Source organism: Lepidochelys olivacea (genome assembly GCF_965140295.1).
Source record: "Lepidochelys olivacea isolate rLepOli2 genome assembly, chromosome: 13".
Lineage (NCBI taxonomy): Eukaryota > Metazoa > Chordata > Testudines > Cheloniidae > Lepidochelys > Lepidochelys olivacea.
The window spans coordinates 6,471,953-6,491,171 of NC_140423.1; the positions used below are offsets into that span (position 1 = coordinate 6,471,953).

The window sequence follows — 19,219 nt, forward strand, 5'->3', positions numbered from 1 at the left end:
ATGGATGTGCCACCATGGGCTTGGAGATTATAGTAGTTTAGACAAGAGTCTGGATGCTTAACCACACCTCTTTGAATTGCAAGATTCTGTTAGTTCTCATAAGGTTTCTGTCTTGTGAGTTTGCTTGTACCTTCCATTGCTAGTCTTGACCAGAACACGGAGGGAAAAGTAAAGTGAAAGTTGGGACCCTCAAAAATCCATTCACCCTGGATTTGGTTTGAACTAGATCTTATTTTGCCTAAAATCAGCTGATCTTTCCCGAATACTTCAAAGTAAACAAATATGCTCGTAAGTATGCAATGTAAGAGGAGACATTACCAGATGCTATTTTTTTCTGTCTTAAAACATGGGGGAATGATTTCATTGGTGACAGACCATAACTGCTCCAAAACTTCGAGGCTGATTATTCCCCATCACCACCACACATTCTGCATTGTTAACTTTTACCATCATCCACACTAGTCGTAGTCCTGAGCAGCATTCTGGGGGTTATTTTAACATTATTTAGAAAATACACAGCAGCTGAGTGAGGTTTGTGAAGAAAGGCAAGAAGAAAACTATCACTCCTGCTTGCCCCTGTCTGTAGTTAGCTCTGCTTATCACCACCAGGAAAGCAAGTCCTAGAGGTCAGCTATAGTATTCAGCACTAATAATCAAACAGTCGTAGGTCACATTGGGTTGGGATGGGAATGTCAATCAGCAACACTTGGTTTTGCTGTATGTATTTGACAAGGATGAATACAAGGCAGATCACTTCAGGCAGTTATGAATTCCTACACAAAAAACTTAAACAGTACACATTTACCAGTGTGTCCAGTGTGGAATTAATGTCTGATATGTATGGGATACCAATACTAGAAAGTTAGATTCTGTATGAGATACTTCCATCAACAAAGAATCTGGTAAAAAAAAAATTAAAAGAAAATAATAAATATCTTTTAGAACTGACAATGTCCAATCTAGTCTGGTTTAGATAGTCGGGGCGGGGGGGATACAACTCGGACATATACAACTCCTGGGGCCCATTTCTGCAAAAGCTCAACATCACAATGAGTTTGTTACTTCAGTGGAAATATTTGTGTGAGTAAGGGTTATTCATATGATTAAGGCTTTGAATTTTGTAGTAACCTTCACAGCTGAACAGGGTCACCAATCAAACAGATCTTGTATTCAAGCCAAAACCAAGTGGAAAGGACAAAACCAAAGGTATCAAACTTGGCAAGCATGCTGCCTCAGTCATCACTATTTTCAAAAGGTTAACGCTGGAAAATGCACAGGGCATGAATCCTACCCGAACAGGAGCTGTCTGATAATATCATTTGTTTAACACCGAGATGTTTATAGTTTCAAAACATTCATCATAAGACACTCTTGCCCAGGGCCACTGTATTCTGCAAGGACATTAATCACAGAGCATTTCTTTGTTTTATGCCTTCAGGTGGGTTTTTCCCCTGCCCACAACAGAACTTTATATCAATTCTATTAGGTGTCCCATGGATCATTTTCTATACAAGACAATGCGTTGTCTAACAAATTGTAAGAAGCATGCAAACAATTCCCACATCACCACATACTATGCCCTGGAACCTCCCAGATCCATACAGTATTTATGTTAAAGGATTATGGGAACAATAGAACCTCAGAATTCTGCAGATTGTGAATTATTGGACAAAGGCAGGTTTAATAATTGATGACTGCAGTTAAGACTGCCAATTAAGAATGAGAATGGAGATCTGTCTGCCCTCTTGGCATTGTGCATATTAAGGGACTTGTGTCTAGGCTGCAAAAATTGCACCTGCAAATGCTGCTGTGCAAGCACAATGATCTGCATATGCCGGCCCCACAGTGGGATTTGTGAATTTAACAAGCATGAATGCACAGAAGTTGTGATGCTCTTCAGGTACCTGCATTCAATAATTTGGCCCATAGTTATCAGAGGGGAGGTATGGTAAAAACTCTAGTTCTGTGTCTGTGCCACATCTGACAGCCGCTCATGTAGCTCAGCAACAACTAGTGTTAAGCTCAACACGGTCAGAAAATTGAAGCTTAGTGAGACTCTGAGACTCGAGAGCTTTCCAGGGTTGCTCCTCCCATTAGCTACTCCTCCCTGCCTTTGGACTTTCCTGTCAGCCTCTCCAGTTTTCTCCACCTCATGAGGGGCCCCATCCACAGCGAATGCAACAGGTGCTGGTTTGAGCGTTAGGTACTTTCCAACGCCACCACCAATAACTTGCTCACCTGCATCCTCCCCGCAAAAGAAAGCCTCAGTCTGAATCCCAAAAGCTCTGACCCGATGCCACCAAATTCAACATGAAAACTGGAGTCTTTGGGTAAGGCAAACCTGGACTTCAGCGGCATCTGGGACCCACAGCTGTCTAAGACGCACAACTGGATCAACAAAGGCACCAGTGAAAAAGCGACGTTGCAAGGAGGGAGCCTTGCCGTGGTGAGAGGATGTGTGTTCCACTTGAGGAACAAGGAAAGCTTTGAGGTGGTTTTTTTCCAAACTGGTTTGCTCGGCCTTACATTAGAAGCATCCCCAGAGTTAATATCGCTATATGAGGGCATAAGCACAATTTCAGCCCACAAACCCTGTATTTTTTAAAAAATTCTGTGAGCATGCACAGGGCCCATTAGCGCACCACAGAGAGGCAAGGAAAGCAGTCCAGTAACCCAAGGGATTTCCCAATCAAGAAGTTCGGGTAGAGTTCATACCTGTATTTTATGGAGTGAGATATCCTGCTTTCCAATGACCAGCCAATAAGGACCAAACCCGTATGTCCTTGTTCAGCTTTTTATTCTGTTTTCACTTGGAAGTTTTGTCCAAGTAGGATGATAGCAAACATTTTAAGTCCCAACTTTTTGGAATTAATTGAGAAACTTAACAGTAACAAGTCACTGGGACCAGATGGCATTCACCCAAGAGTTCTGAAAGAACTCAAATGTAAAATTGCAGAACTATTAACTATGGTTTGTAACCTGTCCTTTAAATCAGCTACTGTACTCAATATCTGGAAGATAGCTAACGTAATGCCAATATTTAAGCGGGCTCTAGAGGTGATCCTGGCAATCCTAACGTCAGTACCAAGCAAATTAGTTGAAACAATAGTAAAGAATAAAATTGTCAGACACATAGAAGAACATAAATTGTTGCACAAAAGTCAATATGGTTTCTGTAAAGGGAGATCATGTCTTACTAATCTATTAAAGTTCTTTGAGGGGGTCAACAAACATGTGGACAAGGGGGATCCAGTGGACATAGTGTACTTAGATTTCCAGAAAGCCTTTGACAAGTTCCCTCACCAAAGGCTCTTATGTAAATTAAGTTGTCATGGGATAAGAGGGAAGATCCTTTCATGGATTGAGAACTGGTTAAAAGACAGGGAACAAAGGGTCAGAATATATGGTAAATTTTCAGAATGGAGAGGGGTAACTAGTAGTGTTCCCCAAGGGTCAGTCCTAGGACCAATCCTATTCAACTTATTCATAAATGATCTGGAGAAAGGGGTAAACAGTGAGGTGGCAAAGTTTGCAGATGATACTAAACTGCTCAATATAGTTAAGACCAAAACAGACTGTGAAGATCTTCGAAAAGATCTCACAAAACTAAGTGATTGGGCAACTAAATGGCAAATGAAATTTATTGTGGATAAATGTAAAGTAATGCACATTGGAAAAAATAAGCCCAACTATTCATACAATATGATGGGGGCTAATTTAGCTACAACTAATCAGGAGAAAGATCTTGGGGTCATCGTGGATAGTTCTCTGAAGACATCCACGCAGTGTGCAGCAGCAGTCAAAAAAGCAAACGGGATGTTAGGAATCATTAAAAAAGGGATAGAGAATAAGACGGTGAATATCTTATTGCCCTCATATAAATCTATGGTATGCCCACATCTTGAATACTGTGTACAGATGTGATCCCCTCATCTCAAAAAAGATATACTGGCATTAGAAAAGGTTCAGAAAAAGGCAACTAAAACGATTAGGGGTTTGGAACGGGTCCCATATGAGGAGAGATTAAAAAGGCTAGTACTTTTCAGCTTGGAAAAGAGGGGACTAAGGGGGGATATGATAGCAGTCTATAAAATCATGAGTGGTGTGGAGAAAGCGAATAAGGAAAAGTTATTTACTTGTTCCCATAATATAAGAACTAGGGGCCACCAAATGAAATTAATGGGTAGCAGGTTTAAAACAAATAAAAGGACGTTCTTCTTCACTCAGTGCACAGTCAACCTGTGGAATTCCTTGCCTGAGGAGGTTGTGAAGGCTAGGACTATAACAGGGTTTAAAAGAGAACTGGATAAATTCATGGAGGTTAAGTCCATTAATGACTATTAGCCAGGAGGGGTAAGGAATGGTGTCCCTAGCCTCTGTTTGTCAGAGGGTGGAGATGGAGGGCAGGAGAGAGATCAGTTGATCAGGTTAGGTTCACTCTCTCTGGGCACCTGGCATTGGCCACTGTCAGTAGACAGGATACTGGGCTGGATGGACCTTTGGTCTGACCCAGTATGGCCGTTCTTATGTTTTAATATTTTTTATTTTCTCTCAAGAGAATAATCTGCCATGCAACATTGAAAATTGCCTTTTATTTTAGGGTTTTGGAGGGATCAGGGGGAAGCATCCTGTCAAAATGCTATCAGCATTGGGCTGCACTGGATGCCAGTTTTAAAGTCCCCCTGCCCAGCCCACCCGCTCCATAAAGAGGTAGACAGTCATCCCCCAAAATGTTATCTCCTTAGTACACAACAAGAGAATTACTACTTTATAGGAATGTTTCTTATAGATAAGAGTTAAACCACGAATACTCTATTGTTATCATGACTCTGAAGAAGTCTGTAAAACTCTTATATGTTGTCTTGGGTATAAAAACATGTAGAACCCAAAGCCATACCAGGATGAGTCCTAACTGAAATTAGTTGGAAACCCACAATTCAGACATTGTTTCTAGTTTTGCAGTATTCATGTTTCACTTTTTTAGAATTCTACAAAAACTATTATACAATCTTGTTTAAAATAATCCCCCCAGTTTCTGGTAAATAAAACATTTGAACAATGGTTTATATAAGAGATATTAACTTTAGATCAAACAAATTGAAGAGTTAGCAGTGTTACAATTTTTAAAGCATTTTTGACTAAGTAATTTGGGTCAAAAATTTTGACCAGCTCTAACTAAAACCCCAGAAGTGAACACTCCCAAACTTTGGGGGAATTCAGCATTGAGTCTGAACACTGAGCCTCAGACCCATCTCTCATGTATAATGACTAAGGGTCTAACTATGGTGTACTGTATGGAGCTCTGAAACAGTGATGAGCTATGCTTTCAGTGTGCTGTACCTTTTAATTTCTAGCAAGTCCACCATACTGCTCTCAGAATTACTGCAGCATGTACCAGAAGACACACAACATGCTCTCATGTACACATTGCTTTTGTTCTTTTTGTTGTTTTCCTTAGTCTAAAAAGGAAATTATACACATTTTGTTCTTTTTGTATGGAAAGAGGTAACCCTGAGTATATACCAACAGGCCCTTTGAAGAAATCATTTGACACATACACGAAGAGTAAGTATATTATCTTGAGAAAAGCAAATCTAGCTGAAACTGAGATTGACTTACAATTATCTTGCTTCCAGATAAAGATTGCTAAATAAGGGTGTGTCATATGACATTTAGACTTTTTCTTCTACATGCCAAAAACCATTCGTGTTATGCCAAAAAAACAAACAAAAGCCCCCAGAATAATAGAAGGAGAAACTGGCTGCTAGAACACAAGAGTCAACAGTTATGAAACACTTTCCTTTTTGGCCGTTGCTGCCTGTGCGTTTGTTTTGGAGGGGTTGGCTGGGCAATCATGCTGTTTCTTTGTCAAGGTCACTAGAAAGACACCATTATTCATGCCCTGTGACCTTGTTCAAAGCAAATCCACAGCACTTTAAGGCAGTGGTGGGGGACCTCAAGTGTTCTGTAGGTTTATTCACCTAAACAAAATTTAGCATTTTTGTTTTGTTTAACATACAAGAGCTCACTAAACTATGGTAATTGTTTAAACACAGAACAGATAATCCACTGTCATAGGTTTGGGGCTCAGACAGTTCTCAATTATCCTCTCCTGACAAGAGAGGCTCCAACCCTTGAATCCAGCTTTCCTTTGATGCCGGTTTTCTTTCGTACTCTTAATTTTTCACCCCTTTTAATGAATTTAGTGCTCAAAGGTTTCAGACTGACAGAACCATACCCCAATAATGCAATTGGATTGGTAAGTGGGACTCCATGCATGCACAGGAGTCCATGCCTGCAGATCTGATTGCAGGATCAGAGCCCTAGAGAGAAGTCCTCCGTCCACCGATTCCGTATGGGCAGTGGCAGTTCCAGCTACAGTTAGAGTGGCTCAGAAACCACTAAACATAATCTGTGAACATTTTTGAAAGAAATGAACATTTCTCAGTTCTTTTGCTCAAGATTTGCATAGAAACTTGCAAGTTTTGTTAAAAAAAATTTGAAAGTTTTTCGTTTTTTCATAGAAAACCTGGAAGAAGTTTGAACAAAAACATTTTCCATAAAAGTTTTCAACTTAAAGGAAGGTCATTTATTGAGAAGAAAATAAAGTTGTTGAACCATAAGTTGTAGCTAGCTCTATTCAAAGAATGTCTGGAGAAAACATGTATAATGTAGTATTTCATCTTCATGTCCATATAGCTCAAACTTTTCAAGATTGACTAGTGATTTGGATAAACCTCAATATTTTGGTGCTCAACTTGAAAGGACCTGCTTTTCAGAAAGTCGGGCCCCTAACGGTGTTTCCAGGTGGGCTCCTCAAAAATTGAGGCATCTACATGTCACCAGTTGCTTTTGAAGATGTTGGCCGTCATCTGAACCTGCTGATAACTACTAAACAACTATAACCTTTATCACTGTGGTTTCTGGGGAGACTGTCCTCTAGGAATTGGACTAATACTTCTCAACTCATTTAAAATAACCTACTGTACAACTCTAATGAAACTGAAATCTGTATTGATTCCCTAAATAACTCCAAAAATGTTATAAACATGATAGTTTCTCTCTTTCCAAATTTACTCTTTAACCCTATATTTTACATGCTACACCAAAGTTTTTTGCAGTTCTTGCATTGGGTCACTTCCAGTCCCAGTGAGAGATTAATAATGCCAGACTACACTGAGTTGAACTCCTCCTTGTTTGCAGGGGGAATGGTATTCACCTGGTCTTGCAGCTGAATCATAGGCTTTGTCTTCATTATTAAAAAAAAAAGGGAGGGGGGCATATTTTACATCCACATGTCCCTTCTGACCTTGAAATGTATGAACTTTATGTGGCGACAAGGCACTCGTAAATCTTACCTTGATGTAGCTAGTCAAAGTTAACCCTGTACCACTCACCAGTGTTTACCTTGACTAGCTACATGGAGCTAAAGACTACTTGTCTTGTCTCCGCTAGGGTTTTACATTCAGATAACTATCTTGTGTTAGTTCTCTCAGTAAAAATACCCTTTGTTTTTGCAGTAAAACATAGCCTTAATATAAACCAAACCACTAGAATATCTTACGTTTACATAGCGTCTTCCATCCAAAAAGGCTTCACAGACCATAGGCCAAGATCTGCCCTTGGCTGTTGGAGTGAGGCTCCCATGACACAGTCAATCTTTCAAAGCAGAGTGCCCAGTCCCAGAGGACTGGTATAAATGCTCTGTTGTTCTCATTCTCAGCTTACAACGATATCTTATATTGAACTAGAGAGAAATCCTCTTCTAAGAGGATCGATCTGGGCAACTCCCCTGTTGTTCATTACTTTCAGAGAAGAACAACGTGTGGACCCACAAACCAGTGAACCTCCCCAAGTCAGACTCTGGCATAGAAGCAAAGTCTCTATTTTAGAGCAAAAGATTGGCATTTGCAATGCTTAGGAAAACTCCAGAGTGGCTCACTTGTGTGGTAGTTAGCTCTAGTTCACACTCCCACAGCAATTAGCACATGAAATTGCAAGCCCATTAGCAAGACTTTTTAATGAATCTGTAAACTCATGGGTTGTACCGTATGATTGGAGAATTGCTAACATAGTTCCTATTTTTAAGAAAGGGAAAAAAAAGTGATCTGGGTAACAACAGGCCTGTTAGTTTGACATCTGTAGTATGCAAGGTCTTGGAAAAAATTTTGAAGGAGAAAGTAGTTAAGGACATTGAGGTCATTGGTAAATGGGACAAAATAAACCATGGTTTTACAAAAGGTAGATCGTGCCAAACCAACCTGATCTCCTTTTTTGAGAAAGTAACAGATTTTTTTAGACAAAGGAAATGCAGTGGATCTAATTTACCTAGATTTCAGTAAGGCGTTTGATACCATGCCACATGGGGAATTATTAATTAAACTGGAAAAGATGGGGATCAATATGAAAATTGAAAGGTGGATAAGGAATTGGTTAAAAGGGAGACTACAGCGGGTCCTACTGAAAGGTGAACGGTCAGGCTGGAGGGAGGTTACCAGTGGAGTTCCTCAGAGATCAGTTTTGGGACCAATCTTATTTAATCTTTTTATTACTGACCTCGGCACAAAAAATGGGAGTGTGCTAATAAAGTTTGCGGATGATACAAAGCTGGGAGGTATTGCCAATTTAGAGAGAGACCGGGATATCATACAGGAAGATTTGGATGACCTTGTAAACTGGAGTAATAGTAATAGGATGAAATTTAATAGTGAGAAGTGTAAGGTTATGCATTCAGGGATTAACAACAAGAATTTGAGTTATAAATTGGGGAAGCATCAATTAGAAGTAATGGAGGAGGAGAAGGACCTTGGAGTATTGGTTGATCACAGGATGACTATGAGCCGCCAGTGTGACGTGGCCATGAAAAAAGCTAATGCGGTCTTGGGATGCATTAGGCAAGGTATTTCCAGTAGGCATAAGGAGGTTTTAGTACCGTTATACAAGCCACTGGTCAGACCTCACCTGGAATACTGTGTGCAGTTCTGGTCTCCCATGTTTAAGAAGGATGAATTCAAACTGGAACAGGTACAGAGAAGGGCTACTAGGATGATCCGAGGAATGGAAAACTTGTCTTATGAAAGGAGACTCAAGGAGCTTGGCTTGTTTAGCCTAACTAAAAGAAGGTTGAGGGGAGATATGATTGCTCTCTATAAATATATCAGAGGGATAAATACCGGAGAGGGAGAGGAATTATTTAAGCTCAGTACCAATATGGACACAAGAACAAATGGATATAAACTGGTCATGGGGAAGTTTAGACTTGAAATTAGACGAAGGTTCCTAACCATCAGAGGAGTGAAGTTTTGGAATAGCCTTCCAAGGGAAGCTGTGGGGGCAAAAAACCTATCTGGCTTTAAGATTAAACTTGATAAGTTTATGGAGGAGATGGTATGATGAGATAACATGATTTTGGCAATTAATTGATCTTTAAATATTCATGGTAAATAGGCCCAATGGCCTGTGATGGGATGTTAGATGGGGTGGGATCTGAGTTACTACAGAGAATTCTTTCCTGGGTATGTGGTTGGTGAATGTTGCCCATATGCTCAGGATTCAGCTGATCGCCATATTTGGGGTCGGGAAGGAATTTTCCTCCAGGGCAGATTGGCAGAGGCCCTAGAGGTTTTTCGCCTTCCTCTGTAGCATGGGGCACGGGTCACTTGCTGGAGGATTCTCTGCTCCTTGAAGTCTTTAAACCACGATTTGAGGACTTCAATAGCTCAGACATAGGTGAGAGGTTTTTCGCAGGAGTGGGTGGGTGAGATTCTGTGGCCTGCGTTGTGCAGGAGGTCAGACTAGATGATCATAATGGTCCCTTCTGACCTTAATATCTATGAAAAAAATTAAAGGCAGAAAAGTGGCCATGAATAAAAGGGACAAGATTCTTTTGCAAAGTGATTTCCTTTCTAATCAAGTCCTTCTAGTCAAATACCCTCACATGCTCAGTAGAAGGGGAGGGCAGCCACAGCTGCGCATATGTAAACTGGCTTCTTCAGATACAGCTTTGAGCCATGAAGCTGAATAATCCCTGCGAGCAGGGGATCAACAAACAAATTGTGCTGTATTCCTAGTTTGTGTGGGCATGAGTACATTCTTAAGGGGAGGGGAGAGGGTTACATAATTGGACCAGCCAGGTTAGCTCTGCTCAAGTGACACCGAGTATTTTTCCCCCTCTCCTACTTTTAATTTAGGCATGGGAGACTGAGGACTGAGTTTCAAGAAGAAATCCAGGCAAGATCAGGCCTGCTTTGCAGTTGTAAACTTTCTGTAGTGAGGAAAGTCCAATACTCTGATTTACAAGGCCAGACGGGACCATTATGATCATCTAGGCCAGGGATCAGCAACCTTTCACACGCAGCCCATCAGAGAAATCTGCTGATGGGCCGGGACGGTTGGTTTACCTGCCGCATCCACAGGTTCAGCCGATCGCGGCTCCCACTGGCCGCGGTTCGCCGCTCCTGGACATGGGGGCTGCGGGAAGCGGCAGCCAGCACCTCCCTCGGCCCACGCCGCTTCCCGCGTAAGTTTTGCTGTAGTGTAGACATGGTTAATTGGCCTCTTCTATAGAGCACCCCGTAACCAGATTTTTGCTCTCAGATATATACACGCAATGCCCAATATGTGAATGGAATTTGCATGCATATATACAAACGAAGAATGAGAAGATACTCAAGGGATGAAAAATAAACCCAGCCTTGTAAAACGTGCTGCTGAGATACTAATCAGAGACAGGACTTCACTTAGTCAAGAAGAAGGAGATCACTAGGAACTGCCAACTAAGTACCAGAAACACATTAGAAGGGGACCACACCACTCTGACTGCCTCCTTCTGCAGGTCTGAGGGCCACTCTACTTTTTATGCCTTGCTCCACAGCACAGGGGAGCACAGGACCCCAGAGGTCTAGAAAAAAAACAGGAGTCCTGGTGGAGTTTGTTTATATATCTCTCAAGCAGCTATTTCTGGCTGGGAAAGCTGTTTTGACACCAAATAGGCTCATCTCAACAGCCAATCCAAACTGAGAGCAATTGTGAGCTTGTCAGAAGCCAAACAACCCTGAAGGTAGAGCAAAGATTTGCACAGCCAAACCCAGAACTGGGGCATATGGAGGCAAGGGAGCGGGGGAGTGTATATAAAAATAGAATAGGACTGACGAATCTTATTTAGTTATCAAGGTTCACAGAAGAAAAAAACATCAGCCAGTCAGAACCCAGCTCATTCTTAAAAGTACAGTAGTCTCTTCCACCACTTATGGAGGAGTCACTGCGGTTCAGTGGGAGAGCAGAATACAGAGCTCTGATCCAGTTCCCTCTGCTATGGCCTCAGGCAAGTAACTCAGTCTTTCTGCCTCAGTTTCCCCATCTATAGCCACCTGCCTGACAGTGCGTTGGAAGGATAAGTGACTTGTAATAAAGGGTGCTACACACATGCCAAGTTTGGAACTCACAGTTGGCCCCTGGGTGCAAAATGCTAAGCCAGATTCACATACCTCAGCACAGGGCGTTTTGATTTTGCTCACTTCTTGTCTCAACTGGACGATTACAGACTAGCTGCTGGCAGGGTGAGGGGAGTAAGAAAAAAAGCGGGGGGGGGGAGGGTGGAGTCAGCTGATCCACAGTGGAGTCTCCCTCCTCACCCCAGAAGGAGGACTCTTCACTCACCAGTCATACACACACACTCTCACGCTCCCCACTCCTGCCCCCTTCTTTTCTGCCACGCTGCACAAAGCAGGGAAGCAGTCGGCCAGGGTTCTCAATGAGAGGGAAGGAGAAAAAGAAAAGAAGAAGCTTCTGAATTCCTCAAGAGCATCCCAAAAACCAGACTGCAGCAAAAAGACTATTAGCCCCTGCTTGCGTACAATGCCTGCAGCACCTTCCCTTCCACCGATACAAGCACTGAGCGAGCTTCGGAATCTTGTTATCTACAGTCAGTTCCATTTGTCCATAGACGTAACAGGATAGAGTAAATCTGACAGGTCAGAACTGCTGAACTGTATTAAATCCATCTGCTGTTCTCCAGGCAACAAGAAACTCAAGCCTGTTGCAAAGAGCGGGTCAAAGGTGCAACGAAGTCTAGTCTTCAAATGCTCCCCAGCTGGGAGCGGGGCTCACCTTCTCTGACCTGATGTAATGTTTGCATCCCAAACAGCAGGTGAAAACGTTGCCTAGTTTAAACTAATCTCTCTCAACCCCTCTACCTAGCTCATTCCCTTTCACTCTTACACCAGCGCCTGGTGGCTTTGTTTTATACATGCTCCATCCTACATGCTCTCCAGCCAATTCCCCTCATGCATTATTCCCCTCACAGAAACAGCCACCGTCGATCACGCTCACCTCACACGCGCCAAGCCAACCCAGACAAATCCTGTTCAGGATGAACTGATGCCGCAATAAGCACACCCTAAAGAGCTCCATGGGACCCACTCACACCAGCAAAGCTCTAGATTTCTTGGCATCCTTTCTATTCTAAAGGCTCATTCCCTGAGCGCATTCAGGCTGTCAACGGAGAGCGAACTTATCGAGCAAAGAGTGGTACAAGATGGGTGGCTTGATGGTACGGATTGTCACACATTTGGCCCAAGTTCTCTTCCTTGCTGCTAAGAGCTAGAAAGATCCGATGGACCAGTTAGCTTAATAGAGTAGGAACTCTGTTCATGGGAGGTTAGTCGCAAGCTGCAGTAAATCCATGGCCCATATCATGAACATCCCTGTAGAGGGCCAAGATACCACCAGGCTGAATTCCCAGGATACATTAGATACTGATCCTGCAAGTAGATCCAGGCAGATGCCCCCTTTTACCTTGTACAGATATGGTTGCAAGTTTGATGCCTATAGTACCTTCCTGAATATTTGAGGCCAATGTTTTTGATCCTCAAGTGGCACAGGGCATGATGCTTGTTTAAAACATCCCATTACTTGGGATGTTTACAAAAAGGCTGGGCAAAGCACTAGAAAAATATCCTGTCGAGAACAATCCTGCACTGCCCAGGGGATGGGCCATTCCTTAAAGGTCACATTTCTTGTGGTGAGCAATTGAAATGATGCAATTCAGTAAACAGTCCAACTGCTGCTTTGCTTCTCACTATCGCAGACCTGGGTTCAGTTTCCAAGACTTGGTCCCTCACCACTTGGACTCAAAGTATTGCAAACACAGCAAGCTTTGGCTTAGGGAGGGAAGGGGCCGTAAACAGCAATTCTTCCAGCTACTTGGCAACTCCCAGGGCTAAGAAGGTGGTATCTAGCGATAAGGCAAGGTGAGGTATGTGGGGCATACAATAACCAGGAGAAGTGGTTGACCCTCATTGTCTTTCTTCATATACTTTGACTGCAAGCTCTTTGGGGCACGTGCTGTCTTTTTTGTTTTGTTTTGTTTTGTTTTGTTACTGAGGGTCTAGTGCCTGGCACAACGGGCCCTGATGCCATGCTGGGCATTGTAGGCTCTTAGCATAATACAAATAAATAACAAGGATAAGGCTGACACTCCAAGGACCCACTGAAGTAGGGTGCTTTCTTTCCTGATCCAACTCACAGATCCTAAAATTAGCTAGTGACATGAGTTCTGGATGCTTCACGTTGCTTAAGGACGGCAAGTTTTCTACTCTCTGCCCAGATAAAAATCATGGAGCTTAACAAACAGCCTGTGCTCCTGGAGGGAGAGAGATGAGCAGGGATTTTTCCATTTAAAAACAAAACAAAACAGGTGCCTGTAAAGTGATTATCCCCTTCATTTGCAGGCAGGGAAGGAAAGCATTGGCTCATTCCTAAAGAGTTTTATCAGATACATTTAAGAAGATATAACAATAAATAACCCTGCATGTGAATGAATGTGGTGTCAGAATTGGAGCAGTTTGACACAGTGGGTAAAGCCACTGAGGAGCCTATGCTGATGTTTTGGAGACCACACAGACCAGTAAGGGGTTCTGCCACCCCCTGCCCTGTAACCATGAGGGACTTTGTGCTCTGCAGCTATGTCTCAGATCCCTAACGCCAGTAACCAGCCCACAAGCAGAAGGTCTCACCCTGGCTCTCACCAGCCCAGTTACTCTTTGCAGGGTGACACCTGCACCCTGTTTCAGAAGAGACTTGGGCACTTTGCCACCTAAATTGTTTTTGGAAATGGAACTTTGGCACTTTTGAAAATTTTACCTGTTCTCAAAACTCGCTGAAACTCTTCCAGCCCAGATCAGAGATGCAGCAACTAAAATGATCAGCTAGAAATATGTACAGAAGACCAGAGACCTTGTGTTAGCAGCTCAATGTCACAACTCAGACTCCGAGGTTGACAAGGTGTCCTTCTCTCCAAGGAGTATTGAGCAAAACAAGGGCTAATGTTTGAAAAGCAAACGACGACTAAACAATGAAGAGGAAGCTGAAGTCTTCTTCCTTCCCCGGTGCCCATGTCCCAGGAACTGGCTGTTTTATTTAATGAGGGAAGTTTTCCCCTTCACTTAGGAAGTTTGGGAGCAGAGGACAGTAACAGCCCATGCTAAAAATCCAGGGGTGATTACTAAAAAGAAACTGATTTTTATAAAAGACAAGTCAGGAAATGGGAGCAGGGGGCAGGAAATACCTTAGAAGAGACAGATTTTGATCACTTGGAAACCCCAGAAGGAAGAAAAGCTCTGCACAGAAATAGTGCTTTGAACCCACAAGAACTGGGGGGCTACGCTAGACAGTTTGTAGCCACAAGCCCACTAATAGCTCTTTTAGCCTCTTATTTCAGCGTCTTTCTATCCTTGATTCTCTCTTCTCCCTCCCAACCCCCCTACAAACTCCATTCGCTGCCTGATTAATAATTACAACCACTTATTTACATAGGCACATCAGGCCAGAGTTGAGCAGAAGGTGACAGCAAAAGCTCCCCCCACCCCCAGGTCTGAGCCCCCCGTACCTCAGCTGCTCTCCTGCAATCATCACCTCTGCCCTGTGATGTCTCTCGGTTGCTTTACTCTTCAGGCTGTTGCTAATACTCTCCATCCTGGCTCAGGCACACACCAGAGGTAGTAAGAACTTAACGGTGCTTGGCGTGCGAGCATGTGTGTGCAAACAGCTGCCTCCCAGCTCCAGAGGACCATTCAGGGAGCTCTTTGACAGCTACAGCTGACGTCCCATTTACTTTCCTGCCTTTCTGTTTGCAGTATGTGTGACTGCCAGAGTCAACTGATTAGCACTGCCCAGCTCCACTCCTCCTTAGCAGAGCTAAAGCACCTGATATAGGCTGTTTGCAGCGTCTCTGGAAAAAGATGGGAGACAGGAAATTCAGGAGCACTCCGGGGGCTGTTTCCAAAGGATGATTTCCTCCCCTCTCCCCCTTGACTATGCTCAATCCTGGCTGTGTAACAGGTAGGTGCAGGTACTTAATGTTTTTCTCCTGGAGCATGTCATTTAGAGGTGGAGCCTGCTGCAATCTGATCCTTACTTTGGGTTCCTCCCTTTCTCCCTGCAAACCGCCTTGGGATGAAAGAACCCTTGTGTTCTACCTGGGGAAAGCCGGCTGGCTGCTCCAAGAGGCTCAGAGCCCTAGCCCTTGGCCTGCAGCTGCTTTAATGAACAACTCTAAGGTTGAGGAAGAAGGTGTGGTTTTAAATAGGCTGTGGAGTGTGTCTCTCCTCTGAAAACAGGGGGAAACTGCTCATTAAGGAGCTGGAACAAGCTGAGTAAAATCAGAGGTGGGCCCTGCACAAGGGTAATTCACGGTGTTACGCAGTTTGGGGTTAGTGACAACAGCAACTAAACACCTTGTCATCGGTAGGGGGTCTCCTTTGACCTGGTCTTCCCTCTCCCATCAGCGTTCGTGCACAGGGGGATCCTCACCACTGCTAGAGCAGAGCGGGGTGGAGTCATCCACCTGTAGTCTTCCAGAGAAGCAGCTCCTGAAAGCCACTGGTACCTGCATTCCCTAAGCGCTGCACAATAGTGGTGGAAGGCCCTTACCTACGCACACAGGCTTCCCCTGCCAGAACAAGCCCTACGGTCCCAGGGACTGGGCACCATGCAGTGGGTACTTTGTGCCCAGCATACACACCATGACAATTAGAGGTCCCAGCCTGAGAATTAAAAAGGAATGCGAACTCTAATAACTCCAGATGCCAGCAGGGCCTTTGCACTCTGCCGCCGGCAGGGGATGAAGTCAGTTGACTCTCACGTGAAATACTGAAGCTGCTTTCCAAAGGCTTAGTGGGGCAGAGCCTGGAGCTGTGTATTAACACACACAGGCAAGCCACGCAAACAGGACAGGGAAAGATCTCCCTGAAAGGGTGTCCCTTGACTAGGAAACAAGGTGTGGTCTTACCTCACGGTAGCTCGCACTTGGTAACTAACGTGAGGTATAATCCTAGTGAAGACAAGGCAGAGTGTAGTTTTCATATGTCTGAGGTGGAGGCAAAGACTCCAAGGGCAGTCTAGGGTTTACCACGACCTGCTCACTCATGTTAAACCTACAACAGCTTGTGATTTTACCTCACGTTTGTTACCACACATGAGCTAAGATGAGGTAAGAACACCCCATTTTTTCCTACTGAAGACGAGGCTGAAGACGCTGTCTGGGACCTGAACTAGCTAGATTCAAACTAGTTCAGGTAAGGCTACTTGAGCTGGAATTTCTCCGTGATTTCAGCCCAGACATCCCTCAGAGACCACTCCACCTCCATGCTTGACCCATTCTCTGTTAGAACTGCTGTAGGTATTGCAAAGGTCTCCGTCAATTTCAGACCATACCAAACCGCATGGGCTCCAAGCCCGAGGTGCACTGTAATAAGTGAAGGACCATCGACAGAGCGTTCGGAACTGCTCAATTCCCACTTGTTTTTCGTCTTTGAATTTTTTTCTCCTGAAGTAAAGAGGATGAGATCTGCCTCCTCCGTGGGAGGCCCAGTTTGTTCTCTGGGGACATGAAAGATCCCATGATCCTTGTGTCTTTGGCCCATATTTTCTCTCCCACACCTGAGCCTCCCTCACTGACATGCCGTGCACCAGAGGTTGCTGCATTTCTGTGTTGTATTTACAATTTATGAAGCACTTTAGGGATCCTTTGGCATGAAAGTTTCTATGTAAATGTACCATTAAAGGCCCTATATTTCACTAACCTTCTAGCTCCCCATCCAGGAGGGCTTGGTGTGTTGAGATTGTCACAGTGATTTCTGAGGCACTGTGGTAATTTGGGTCTAGGCTTAGAAGTCAACATGCTGTGTCACTGACTGCTCTGATCAGAGGCAGCCTGACAAGGCATCTCTGCCTTTGTAACTGTGTGCACCTGGCTGTACGTACATCTGGCACCTCCCATAACAGGGGTTTTGTTGGTAGCCTGAAGGCTGATCTGCAGCGTGACTCCAGAAGACACGCAAAGCCTCCAGCCAGCAATGTCTACCCCAACTTACTCCAGTTCTTAGGTCGCAACATTCCCCCTGGAACTTGTCAGTGCCATTCCTCCGGCAAGTTAGAAGGGAACCTGAGGTGCTTCTTTGACCTAGTCGCTGGGCACCTGGTCTCCCCTAGTGATTCCAGTGCCAGCCAGCCTGGGAGTGGAGGACCTGAACTCTGAACCACTGAAATGCCAGAGCAATAGACACCTCACACACCACTCAGCTGACTCCCATGCTGTAACGGTAGCACGGGATTTTATGGTAACCATGTGGTTTCATTGTTGATTCAACCATTTGTATTTTTAGACTCCCTCCTCAGGCCCTACGCTACCAGCACTCCCAGCTACCTTCGAGACACCACTGACTTCCTGAGGAAACTTCAATCCATCGGTGATCTTCCTGATAACACCATCCTGGCCACTCTGGATGTAGAAGCCCTCTACACCAACATTCCACATAAAGATGGACTACAAGCAGTCAAGAACACTATTCCCGATAATGTCACGGCTAATCTGGTGGCTGAACTTTGTGACTTTGTCCTTACCCATAACTATTTTACATTTGGGGACAATGTATACCTTCAGATCAGCGGCACTGCTATGGGTACCCGCATGGCCCCACAGTATGCCAACATTTTTATGGCTGATTTAGAACAACGCTTCCTCAGCTCTCGTCCCCTAAAGCCCCTACTCTACTTGTGCTATATTGATGACATCTTCATCATCGGGACCCATGGAAAAGAAGCCCTTGAGGAATTCCACCATGATTTCAACAACTTCCATCCCACCATCAACCTCAGCCTGGTCCAGTCCACACAAGAGATCCACTTCCTGGACACTACAGTGCTAATAAACAATGGTCACATAAACACCACCCTATACCGGAAACCTACTGACCGCTATTCCTACCTACATGCCTCCAGCTTTCACCCTGACCACACCACACGATCCATCGTCTACAGCCAAGCTCTGCGATACAACCGCATTTGCTCCAACCCCTCACACAGAGACAAACACCTACAAGATCTCTGTCAAGCTTTCTTACAACTACAATACCCATCTGCGGAAGTGAAGAAACAGATTGATAGAGCCAGAAGTTTTCCCAGAAGTTACCTTCTACAGGACAGGCCTAACAAAGAAAATAACAGAACGCCACTAGCCGTCACCTTCAGCCCCCAACTAAAACCCCTCCAACGCATTATTAAGGATCTACAACCTATCCTGAAGGATGACCCAACACTCTCACAAATCTTGGGAGACAGGCCAGTCCTTGCCTACAGACAGCCCCGCAACCTGAAGCAAATACTCACCAACAACCACATACCACACAACAGAACCACTAACCCAGGAACTTATCCTTGCAACAAAGCCCGTTGCCAACTGTGCCCACATATCTATTCAGGGAACACCATCACAGGGCCTAATAACATCAGCCACACTATCAGAGGCTCGTTCACCTGCACATCTACCAATGTTATATATGCCATCATGTGCCAGCAATGCCCCTCTGCCATGTACATTGGTAAAACTGGACAGTCTCTACGTAAAAGAATAAATGGACACAAATCAGATGTCAAGAATTATAACATTCATAAACCAGTCGGAGAACACTTCAATCTCTCTGGTCACGCAATCACAGACATGAAGGTCGCTATCTTAAAACAAAAAAACTTCAAATCCAGACTCCAGCGAGAAACTGCTGAATTGGAATTCATTTGCAAATTGGACACTATTAATTCAGGCTTAAATAGAGACTGGGAGTGGCTAAGTCATTATGCAAGGTAGCCTATTTCCCCTTGTTTTTTCCACGGCATGCATCCGACGAAGTGAGCTGTAGCTCACGAAAGCTCATGCTCAAATAAA

The 19,219-nt window shown here is 44.1% G+C and overlaps 1 protein-coding gene across 1 annotated transcript in view; it reads right to left on the minus strand.

The window, feature by feature from the left end:
- LOC311529715 (DEP domain-containing mTOR-interacting protein-like) overlaps nucleotides 1–15,300 on the minus strand; it is a 42,659-nt gene extending 27,359 nt beyond the window's left edge. Inside the window, exon 1 of the mRNA XM_084645888.1 lies at nucleotides 14,888–15,300. Within this exon, the coding sequence (XP_084502014.1) occupies nucleotides 14,888–14,973 (86 nt within the window). The 5' untranslated portion in view covers nucleotides 14,974–15,300. The remainder of the gene's footprint in view (nucleotides 1–14,887) is intronic.
- Between the last annotated feature and the right edge of the window lie 3,919 nt (nucleotides 15,301–19,219).